At 43.7% G+C, this 12,496-nt stretch overlaps 1 protein-coding gene across 19 annotated transcripts in view; it reads right to left on the bottom strand.

Moving 5' to 3' along the window:
• Nucleotides 1-12,496, bottom strand: part of ELAVL4 (ELAV like RNA binding protein 4) — a 156,083-nt gene that overhangs the window by 14,439 nt on the left and 129,148 nt on the right. For 15 of the 19 annotated variants that reach the window (XM_008954947.4, XM_003829569.5, XM_034964853.3 and 12 more), the window contains one exon: nt 12,089-12,192. In XM_008954947.4, coding sequence (XP_008953195.1) covers nt 12,089-12,192 — 104 coding nt within the window. Of the gene's footprint in view, nt 1-964; nt 9,738-12,088; nt 12,193-12,496 lie in introns of those variants that run through there. The other 4 variants (XM_055093128.3, XM_034964898.3, XM_057298938.2 and 1 more) reach the window with 1 other exon arrangement.

The following is a 12,496-nucleotide window of genomic DNA, read 5'->3' on the forward strand; positions in this document are numbered from 1 at the left end:
TGGGCAGGGTGGGAAGAACAGCATGACCTGAGGAAGAATGTTCCCTGAATCATCCAGCAATACCTCACTCCTTGTCTGTCCTCCATAATACAGAAAAGGGAGAGGACATGGAAAACACGATAAAGGCATGTTGGGTGCAATGAGGAGGATAAAATGAGAGGGAAAAGGCATCCTTTTTAGCCCCAGAAAATTGCTCCTTTAGAAAAACACTGGCATTGGAAGATGGGAGTTCATTCATTCCTCCCCTTCCTAAACATCTACTGTGTGCCAGGCCCTGGGATGGGTGTTGGGAATGTCTCTGCTTCACGAATCCCAGTCTGGAAAGGAAAGTAAACAAATGAAGCATGCAATACAGAGGGCTGCTTCCAACAGGGAGATACTCATTTCCCACTCCCAGTGTTTCCTTCCAGGTGGAGAGAACCCCCTGCAGTAACAGACCAGGCCTATTGCTATCCCTTCATCCACTCTTCTCCAGGGAAAAGAAGTGACTCCTCTGAATGGAGGCTTCAATAAAAGAAATGGGTATGTGAGGCTCAAATGCTGCCTGCTTCTTCCCTTCTGGGAGCCAGGCGCCAGCTGGAAGCACACATTCTGTTCCAGGCTCTCAGTCTTATGGGGGCAGGCTCTGCTCTCGGCCTGTGGGGTCTAGAGCACTTGTGACAGGGTGTGTCAGTCTGTCAAAGTGTAAAGTTCAGTGTTATGGAGCCCACTGTGTCCATGCAACCCATCCAGGCCTTAATTGGCAATAAAGATGACCTTAGGATTCCATACACTTTTCTCTTTTGTCTTACTTCTCAATTGGTTTAGAACTTGGATGTGGAAAACAGCAACGCCATTTGTTGGGCCCCTGTGGATTAGAGTAATGACGTGGCCTCTATTATTGACTGGATTTTTTTCATGAGCTAGGCATTCTGTTCACAAAACTGCAAATTTCTATAACTGTGGTTCATAGTAAGTGGAGACATAGTAAGTGGAGACATAGTAAGTGTCACATAAAGGTGACATACAGTGGCAATGGGGAACTCAGCAGAAAGTTATATTCCTGAAATCTGCTTCACAGAAATTTGGTGCTGGAAGTGGCCCCAAAAGTTCACGGCATGATCCAAGACAGCCGACCATTCAATGTATACATTTCCAAGGACAGGAAGCTCACCACCTCATGAGGCATCCTACACTATTGCTGGCCATGATTAATTTTTTTTTTTTGAGACCAAGTCTTACTCTGTTGCCCAGGCTGGAGTGCAGTGGCACCATCTTGGCTCACTGCAACCTCTGCCTCCTGAGTTCAAGCAATTCTCTTGCCTCAGCCTCCCAAGTAGCTGCGATTACAGGCATGCGCCACCATGCCCAGCTAATTTTATATTTTTAGTAGAGAAGGGATTTCACTACGTTGGCCAGGTTGGTCTTGAACTCCTGACCTCAGATGATCTGCTTGTCTCGGCCTCTCAAAGTGCTGGGATTACAGATGAGAGCCACCATGCCCAGCCTCATTAATTGTTGAAAAGTTTTTCCTTCTGCTGAGTTCACATCTGTCTCCCCTGTAGCTTCCATTCTTCTATTATTATTCTAGCTTCACACCCCAGGGCCATCTTTTCTGTCCTTACCACCCCTTATCCTATGGGTCTCATTGATAGGTGCTAGTTAGAGTATTGGGTAACTATATTTTGAGACAAATCACTCCAAAGAAGTTCTTGTTTATGTTACTTTAACTGAAAGTGAGCACTTGCTCTAGAATGAAAAGGAGACAGCAGTTAAGAGCAAGTGCTTTGGGGTTGGAGAGATGTGGACTTGAAACGTGACCGTTATTAGCTGTGTGACTATGGGGTGAGTCACTTAACCTTTCTGAGCTGCATCACTTGAATACATAGTTTAGAAGCTCTGTTATAGAGCTGTTTGAGGGTTAAACAAGAAAATGCATTTAAGACTTCTAGGCACAATGCCTGGCACACAGTAAATGCTCAATAAACAATGGCTTTGATACACTTGCTGTATAATCAGGCCTTATGCTAGACACCAAGGGTGTAGAGATGAATACAACAGTCCCTGACATGTAGGACTATTAGTCTGGCAGAGGAGACACACACACACAAACCAATCATTTCAGAAGATCAGGCTGCAGATTTTCCCCAATCTGTTGTAACACCCTTTTCTCTGAGTGCATACAAACTCCCCAGAGCAGACAAGTCCCTGGGGAGATGAGGAGAATGGAATCAGGGAACAGATTCTGATGCTGCCAGGGCCTTCTAGGAACAAATCCTCTCAAGGACCTACAATCCCACCTCTAGGAGCAGGGACAGAAGAAAGAAGCCAACTGGTTCCTGGAAACAGCAGCTTTGATTGTGAGGATCAGTTTACCTCCGTGCCTGTGGCTGTAGGCCTGTTCACAGGCAGGACAGGCATCTGCTTATGTAGCACCACTCTTTACACTTCCCCTACCTGCCACCTGATACGTGCTATTCTTTTATCAGAGGTGAAACTTCATGGTAATGTTTCTAATGAGTTCCGATTGTGCCATTTTGTGATGGGAGTCTAAACCCCTTACCTGGGCATTCAAAGCCCTCTGGAATCAGGCCCAACCTCTCATCTCCTGCCAACCCCTTCATGCACCCTATGCTCCAGTTCAGACAAAAACATGTCACAGTTTTCTGAATATGTCCAGAAAATTTCTATTTCTATGTCTTTGTTTTGCTGTTTGTTCACCATCATGGCAGAATAAACTCCTGCTCATCTTTCTAAGCCCATACTGAATGCCACCTCCTCCACGAGTCCCAGGCACAAATGACTCTCCTCTCCTTTGACTCCACAGAAGATACACAGCAGTATATTTCAGTGGCAATAGTTACACTTACCCTACCTCCCACTACAGGCATCCTGATCCCAGATCCCAGGCACTACAAGTGTGATAACACCTTACCTGCCCTATGAGTCTGAGCATTCTGGTGATCTCCATAGACCCCTGTGGCATCTAGTCTCAAAGCTTTATCAGGGCAAGAGCTCAAAAAAAAATGCTCTCTCAAGTGAAATGAAATGTATCATATACTTTATGCCGCGGATTTTAGCTTCTTTTCTAAGAGCTGACTCTGACGTGATGAAGCCAGAAAGAATCATGCAGTTAAAGGGTATCTACGAATATCATAAGGGTGTCTGGCACCTAGTAGGCCAGACAAGTATTTCTTTTAAAGAATAGAAAAGATGTGACGATAGATTCATGTGTCTTGCAACTTCTTTTAAAATATATATCAAATTATCAAAGAGGCATACTTAGTACGTACTAAGTTCTCTCTGTCTATCTAGTGGCCTTCAGAAGGGAGAGCTGTGTAAAGGTCTCATGGCCTGGTTAGTGGAATATCTGGTCTTGGGCTCAGGCCCCCAGATTCAGTCTCTTCACTAGACTGCAACTCCTGGCTCCTGCTTTATAAAAGACTGATATGATTACTGTGGCCAGCTGGAAGCTTCATAATACTTTCCCCTATACAAAGCTTTTTATATATGTTGCCCGAGTCTTAGTAAAGTTCAGACTCATTCTTTACTCCCTTACTCATCTCTGAAACATGTAGATGGAAAAAAGTCCTCCCCTCTCCTCATGTAATGTTCACCTTAGGGATAGCACCATTCACCAACATCTTCATCCTGGGGAGCATTTCTTGAGCATCCACTGTAAGCTACGATTCCCTACAAGTAAGATATCATTAGTTCCATTTTCCAGATGACAAACTCTGGCTCAGTGAGATCAAGTACTTATCCAAGGTCACACAGCTGAACTAAGAGACAAACTGGGATATAATTCCGTGTTCTGGGATGTTTCCACTATGGCACACTAATCCAGACAGTGAAATAAAAGCCGTGTGCTTGGCACAAACTGTTACTTTCCCTGAAAGGTTACCAAGCCAGAAAGATCACACTATAATTCGTTAGTTATACTGTTGGAACTGGAAAAGATCATTTTGTAGATGAGGAAACCAGTCCAGAGAAGTAAAGTAAGTTGCCCAAAGTCATACTTAGCAGTTTTTGACAGAGCTGGAACTTGACTTTCCATCTGAACTCAGAGCTCTTTTGAATGGACAAAAGGGGAGAAGGAAGAGGAGTGTGGTGCTCTATGATCACTGACAGACCAGCCATCCTGCCCAGAGGCTGCAGGAGCACCATGGAGAAATGAGTCTTTAATCCGCAGGGCCACTGATGTTTTAGGCCAGCACTGTCCCACAGAATTTTCTGGGATCAGGAAAATGTTCTCTATCTGTGCTGTCTAATATAGGTAGCCATTAGCTACAAGTGGCTACTGAGCACTTCAAACATGCCTAGTGTGACTAAGAAACTGAACTTTGAATTTTATTAAATTTTAATTAATTTAAATTCAAATATAAATAGCCATATATTGCTAGTGGCTACTATGCTGGACAGAGCAGCTCTACAATCAGAAATAACACAAAATTATAGCATCTTAGAGCTAGAAGGGACCTTTAGGATCATTTAGTCGGACTCCACTGTGGGACTGAAATCCTGTCTACATCATCCCTTATGAGTGCATCTGAATGCTTCTGATGATCGGAGCCTCATTACCACCCAAGGCAAACATTCTACTCTGATAGCTACACAGGTTCTCTTCCCAGATTCTTGAAATATAGGATCAAACTAATGCCTCAGGGTCACTGCAGAATTTTCTTTCCTAGAGAATAGAGAAGCAACCATTGTGAGGTGAATCTGTGGGTGCAGAGACTTCTTTCCCATCTTTGTCATTCACCTTTAGACAATCTTTTAAAATATGAAGCCGAGAATGGGACATAAGACACTAGGTGGGCTGACCAGAGTGGACAAGAAAGGACCACTATTTTCTGTGATATGGAGTCCATAATTCTCCCAACACAACTAAAGTTGTGCTGATTTTTTTTTTTTTTTGAAGCAGCTCACATCACATTGTTGGCTTCTTTTACACTTGAAGACAGCTAAAGCCCCCAGACCCCATTCCATGTACTTCTGAAAACCTGTGCCTTCCCAACCCATACCGGTCTAATTTCCTTTTTAGATGTGGACACAGGACACTATGAATGACCTTCAAGATACTGGGAACGTATCACCTTCACTGAGCAGAGAGAAGAGGGGAATTGTATTTCCATTTCTCCAACTCCTATCCTTGTATTTGAAATTATTCACTCAAAGGAAGTGAACAGGGCACTGGGAAGCAGAGCAGCCAAATAAAATCTCCCACAAGAGAGGGCTGCTAGCACAACTGGGGTAAACGTGTCTCTGGTTTCTGCTGGCATTGCCACGTGCTCTCTCTTGGCTCCCTGGGGATTCAGTGATCCAGCCGCCCCTGCTGACCTTGGCAGAGAAGCATTCTCGCCCAGGTTGTGACTCTAGCGGTAATGGAGGAGGAGAGAAAATGCCTTTTTACTGTTTACAAGACTGAGGGAGGCAGTCCATCATTTCTGTGTGGGGTGATATCCGTCAGCAAAAAATGATCTGCTAACTCTCCAGGAAGCATTAAGAGCAGTGATAGGAGAAATAATTGCTTATGCTGAATGCAAAGAAAAGATGCCTCAGCGGAATGGAGGCCCTTAGCAAGGCAGGTGGATGCAGGGAGGAGAGGGGGAGGTGCAGCTCCCCGACGACCCCTGGCAAGAGAAAGAAGTGGGAGGGGCAAACTGGAACCTGCAAAGCTCAAGTGTGGAAAGACCCCCGGAGGCACTGTTAGTGGTATTAGAAGAATAAAGCGAAAATGGAGAAGTGGTTAAGCAGCATCACAACAGGAAGAGGTGGAAATGAAGGAGCTCACTCTCCTTCCCAGAGAAGGAAGGTGTTTCCTTCTGAAAAGCCTTCCCTCACACACCTTCCCCTTCTCTACTCCTGCTCCCTCCAGAATTGGGCCACTGCCTCATGGCTAAGTGTCTTTCTTATTCTCTCACCAGCTGCCTGCCTGAGTGCTAACTCTCATAGATTTGCTCAGAGTGGCAGGAGCAGCTCTTTTACCCCTTCATCCCAGATCCAGTGCTGCAATCACTCACAATACCTGTCCTCTGGAAATATTTCATTTAAAATCATATTTTAATCATTTGGGTAATAGCTTAATATAATTATTAGAAAAAGGTAAGTCACTAAGTCATTTGTGCACATATAATACAATAAAAAAAGGATGGAAATCGGCCGGGCGCAGTGGCTCACACCCGTAATCCCAGCACTTTGGGAGGCCAAGGTGGGCAGATCACTTGAGGTCAGGAGTTTGAGACCAGCCTGGTCAACATGGTGAAACCCTGTCTCTACTAAAAACACAAAAATCAGCCGGGCTTGGTGGCAGGTGCCTGTAATCCCAGCTACTCAGGAGGCTGAGGCAAGAGAATTGCTTGAACCCGGGAGGTGGAGGTTATGGTGAGCTGGAATTGCACCACTGCACTCCCAAGCGAGACCCTGTCTTAATTTAAAAAAAAAAAAGGATGGAAATATATAAATATACAAAAATGTTAACACTGTTGGCTTAGGAATGGCTGATATTGCCTTCATGATATGATTCTGTACATACCAAATTATTTACAAAGAAGCATGTTTTGCTTTAAAAATGAGTGGATAAGGCTCCTAATAGAGCTGATGAAAACCAGTGTCTAAGGCTGACAAAAACCTACCACAGCAGCCTGCAAGCTCTGGTTTCATCTGTCAAACATTCTATGTGGCACGTCGTTGACAGATGAACTTTCTTGGAACTTTACTTTGATCAGATCTTTTGCTCACTCAAACCTTGCACAGCTCCCTAACTCCCCAACCCCAATATCAAATAGAAACCTCTGCAGCCCCATGACTGCCCTGTCCCACTGCTTTAGAGTTGGTCCTTTGCATGTCTGTGTCCCCCATGAGACAGGAGCTTCTGGAGGCAGAGCCAGCAGTGAACGCTTGTTTAATCCTACTCCTGACATTTAGGTCAAAACCCAAACAGGTGTCCCAACACTCCGAAAGGTTTAGTGGGTGTGATACCAAACCCTCACATTCCATTTTGGATCACTTTTTACTGAAGGTTCTCAATGTAATTTGAACATCAATCCAAAACTTTGGTAAACGTATTTCTCTTTTGAAGGTACTAATTTTCTTTGTTCCTGATTAATGTGACAGAGCTGGACCAAATGCAACTTCACTGAAGCAGTTCTTAGTAAAAGGATAAAATTACAATGTAAATTCAGAAGCTGTTCTTTTGGGGCCCAACAGAAGGCATCAGGTGTGGGGTCAAGGAGTACCAGGAATAATTTTTCAGAATCCACAGCCATTTCCAGAGTCTAAAATGATCCCTATTGGAGACGACTTTTAAAAACAAAGCTAGCCGGGCGCGGTGGCTCACGCCTGTAATCTCAGCACTTTGGGAGGCTGAGGCGGGTGGATCACCTGAGGTCAGGAGTTTGCAACCAGCCTGACCAACACGGAGAAACCCTGTCTCTACTAAAAATACAAAATTAGCCGGGCGTGGTAGTGCATGCCTGTAATCCCAGCTACCCCAGAGGCTGAGGCAGGAGAATTGCTTGAACCCGGGAGGCAGAGGTTGCCGTGAGCCCAGATCGCACCATTGCATTCCAGCCTGGGCAACAAGAGTGAAACTCTGTCTAAAAAAACAAAACAAAACAAAACAAACACACACACACACACAAACCAAAAACAAAGCTAAACAAATAGCATCCCAAACTCCTACATGAGGCAAGTCATCTCCACTGGGCTGGGCTCAGGGCTGAAACACTGAACAATGACCCAGTTTCCTAAGTGGGGTTCCAGGCTGCTCTGGCAGGCTAGTGAATGTAAGCCCATGGTCCATACTCCATAGCTCTCTGACTCACATGGATGGAAGAATCTCTAGGGCACTGTCATTTCTGATTCACCTAAATCCGAGGACCTAGCGCAGAGCCTGGAAAGCAGGGACCCAAGAAGAAATGAAGTCAGGTCTGTCCCTAGGTTGATGGCAGAAGCCCTGAGCCATGTCTGTTTACTAAAGAACCTGGAGGAGACACACAATTCATTTGTTTGCTTTTTATTCTCCTTCCCATGCCAGAGAGTATAACCCATGTGTGCACAGAGCCAAATACACACCCACACACCCTCACAGAATGCACGTGTTGCTGAGCAAGCAGGCAGTGTGACATTCCAACACTTACGACCTACTGCCAGAGAGTTATTTTTAAAACATTTTTTCTTACTCCAAGTCTCGCTTATCAATTGTGTCATCCTGGTTGTGTCTCTAAACCTCCTTGGGCCTCAGTTTCCTCACCTGTATAAAGGAGGTAATAGTACCTCCTGACAGGGCTATTTTAAGAATTAGAGTTGATGTGTGTAAAGCACCTAGCTCCAGGGATATTTCAAAGATGAAATGATATCAAGCATGTAAAAGGGTTATAATAGTATTGGATACAGAGTGAATACTCACTATAAATTAGCATTACTATTAATCTTTATTATTATTATTTCAAGCTCATGCTAACATATTAAGCAGCTCCTCTTCTGGCAGAATCCTTCAGAGGCCCTTTTGAAGCTAACTTGAGCTCCACTGCTGGCCTGTTGTATGGCTTTGGACAAGTCACTTCATGTCTCTGAGCCTGATCTCCAAGATGTGTGGTGGGAACTTTCTCCCACTAAAGAAGTTGTAACCCAAAGAACAATTCCCCTGGAGTCACCATCCACACTATGCATTGGAAGCTTAATTACACATCATGCTCTTTCTCTGCTTTGGTGCTGTGCCGATGCCTAGATTGCATGCTTCTGGAGAACAGAGGTCAGATTGCTCTCCGAATGCTGTCAGTATTCACACACAGTCATGTAACACTGCCCCTAATAAAAGGGAAATGGATATTTGTTGACTGGGAACCATCATTTGTGGGTACCTCCTAGTACAGGTTGAGTATCCCTTATCAGAAATGGGACCACAAATTTTAGATTTTGGAATATTTGCATTATACTGATTCAACATCCTTAATCCAAAAACTTGAAATCTAAAATGCACCAATGAGCATTTCCTTTGAGTGTCATGTAGGTGCTCAAAAAGTTTCAAATTTTGGAGCATTTTGGGTTTCAGATTTTCCGATTTGGGATGCTCAGCCTGTAGTGGACCTGTAATGAGCCATTCACTACCAATTGGCAAAACGATGTTTTCATATTTAAATTTGAGTTCATTTTTTTTTTGGTGGGGGTGGGCTGGGGGGTGGTTTGCAAACTGCCTGTCAAAAGGTCAACTATTAAGTTCTGTTTGGCCCACCTACATAATTCTTAAAATTCTTTGAGTTATTTTCTAGCTTTTAAAAATTGGGAGATTGGCAGGAAAAAATTCTAGATTTTCATGTGTATTGGACAACTGGTAGATCTGGCAACAATCTGGGTTTAAACAGTTAGCAGCAGCAGCAGAATAGCTGTCCTCTTTACAGCTCACTACAGTCTCCACCGATGCCTTAGAGCTTTCCAGAACCTTCCCTGAATCCAGCTGTTAATCATTAACCTTCACAGCTTTGGAATTAACTATTGATTTGCCTGAACCTACTTTGTGCATAACATTTAAAGTAGAGTGTTTTGCACTCCAGAGATTTGAAAAGGAGGGGGAAATTTGACCAAAGCTCACAAACATGTACTAGATGGTCCTGAGACCTCTGTAATGTACGCTTCCAAAGAAGATACTTGGTTTTTTTCCAGATAGGCAAGTTAACTATTCCTTCATGGGAGTCAGAGCAAAGAGATAGATCTCATGTCACTTATCAAAGCAAACTGAAGCAGAGGTAAACAGTGGCCTGAAAGACAAAAAAGCAATTTAAAAAAATTAATAAATGATGAGACTATTAAACAGCATACAAAAGGGGTTTGCTTTTTTCTTTCCTTTAATATGATTTTTACCTTAAACATTGTGTCCCTTTAGAAAAGGGAAGAAAAGTTAATAAAGGAACCTATCACTCAAACTTAATTTTTAGTACAGCAAATAAACTGCTTTAATGAAAGGGCTGAAGTCCCCAGGTTTGCACATTAAATTTTCATTTGTAGAGGAGAATGGAAATTATTGATTCAGCCGTGGCATCGTGCATTTTGAATCCTACAGTGTCTCAGAAGCCCACATTACCGCTGGGTGCAAATGTGTTGGCAGCGTTTTGATACAGGGTGGGTGAGGGGGTGGGGAAAGGAATATAGATAACGGAAGGAGGCAGACTGACTCTTTACAGAAAGAAAATAATCGATGATCCTTGTCTCTAAGATCCACTTAGATAAAGCATCTGATGGCATGATGGGCTAGGGGGTACATCTGAGACCAGAAAAGCCAGGTCTACTCAGTCTTTGGGGAACCACAGTGGCCTTATGGAATACTTAAAAAAAAAAAAGCAAAATGGAAAGTTGATTATTTGATCCTAAGCCCCTGGAGAAGAGTTGGGGTTTCAAGAAAACTGTAAAGAAAAGTACCTTTTTCAGTTCAAGGTCAGGGTGTCTGTCAAGGGAAGAGTAGACATCTGACATTCTAATGCTGAACTGGATAGCACAGAAAATCAATCAAACCTACAAATACAGCTCTCAGTCTAGTGTGGCCTCATCAAAGAGTCAGGTGACATGAGCATCCGGTCTTTACTTAAAGCATGAAAATAGGTATGTTTTTACTTTGAAAGAAATTAATCCTCCTGCCTCTCAGAGGACTACCCCATAATTAAACAACTCTTGATTATTTCCTCATTAGAGAACTCATAGGAAATGATTCTAAGCCTAGACTGAGGAGCCTGAATCAGGTCCATTTTGGGATCTTTGTGTACCAGGCTGTATGAGATCAGGGAAAGCAATCATCTTTAGAAATAAGCTAAACTCAATTGCAAAAGTAAAGCTGCTTAAAAAAGAAAGAAAGATAATAACATATTCTAAAAAGAGAAAGGTTTTGCTTTGTTTTTGTTTTGATTACCTTCCAGCTAAGATTATCTTATACCAGTAGTCTCCTCTATCAGGCTGGATGTTGGAAAAGTAGCTTTGTTGGACTAAAAAGTTCTGGTTTTGTGTTTTCAGATGCTGAGAGCTGGTGCCATCTATAGATTTCCATTCTGGGAGAGGTTTCTCTTTTGTCCTACTTTGCGTCAGACCTGCTGTCGTGAGGATAAGAGCGCCCAGGAGACACTTCCCTGCAGTTTAATAGGCTATGAAAGATGGGGACTCATTAATTGGCTGGCAGCTGCCCCTAAGCAGGACGCTGCCTGGAGGTAGGGGAAGAAAGGGAAGGAAGGCCGAGGAGGAGGCAGGCTCCATCCACTAGACCACCACCGGCTGCCCAAGGGAATCCCCAAGGCAAACAGCACTACCTCCTGAAGGATCCCACAGGTGAAGTCTGAACCGAGAGTATGACTATCCAGTGACAGAAACTTAAACCTCCTTCTAAAGGAGCAGGCTCTGGGTTACTGTTTTTCTTTTTTGACTTAAAACAACCCTTCCTGAGATATTATCTACCCATCTAATTATTTTCAGATTGCTGAAATGTTACTTTTTCTGTCATTCCCATACTATGTTCTCATCGATTTTATTATAGTACCCATCCCTATTACACTGGTGCGTTTATTTATAACTGATGCTCCCTTTTCGAGTCTCGATTAGGAGGGTCCTAACCACCCTTAGGTAAAGCCAAGCTGCAGCCCGGCACACAAAGCCTCCTGATTTGGCCCTGCCACCTCCCATCCTCATCTTTTCACCTTCCCATCCAAACTTAGGCCACACTATTTATATGCTGTCCCTGCTCACAACGTCTTACATTTTCACAGCTTTGCATGCGCTGTTTCCTCTGCCTGGAACAGCTTCCTTGCCTCAGCCTTTTCCCTTGGCTCAGCTCTGGCCATCTTTGCAGACTCAGGCTCACAGGCCCTCTTTGTGGGGTCTTGAATCCCAAATATCCCATCTGCCCTCTTAATTGGAGGTCTCACAGCTTGTGGTCCCTTCCCTCTACTCAACCCTCACCTCACTCTTCTGTAACACTCTGTGTCTCCCATTTAGTATAGTGGATGGTAAATGTTCTTTGAATAAATCAAGAACACTGCTTCCAGCCCCCACATAGCCTGGATTTACCAGATCAACAGAATGAAATTTAACCAGTGCCTCCTGAATCAGGAGCCAGCACATCACCTCTTACCTTTATGGTTTTGGTCTGGAGTCTGAGTCCATTTAAAGTGTTGATGGCTTTCTCTGCATCCTTTGGATCAATATAGTTAACAAATCCATACCCTAAACTCTGTCCTGTGGAAATATTAAAAAGAGAGAGAGAAAGGGAGAGAGAGACAGACAGAGAGAAAGAGAGAGAGAGAGAGAGCATGCTCAGTATCTTTATAGAGGCAACACTTCCCACTGCAGTGAGTCAAAACTCTCCTTTGGTATACAGTTCCTCTTACACCAGGGTTTACCCCCAGATTGAGAGGTTTCCAATTCCTCCAACTCTCACTCTCACTGGCTATTAAACTTTAGGAGCTGTGCAAGCTAAAACTGGGTAAGTGCCCCTGCACAGCCACACAAGAGATACACAAGTGTCCACATGATCAGGAAG

The sequence above is a fragment of the Pan paniscus genome, chromosome 1, assembly GCF_029289425.2.
Source record: "Pan paniscus chromosome 1, NHGRI_mPanPan1-v2.0_pri, whole genome shotgun sequence".
In the NCBI taxonomy this organism is placed as follows: domain Eukaryota; kingdom Metazoa; phylum Chordata; class Mammalia; order Primates; family Hominidae; genus Pan; species Pan paniscus.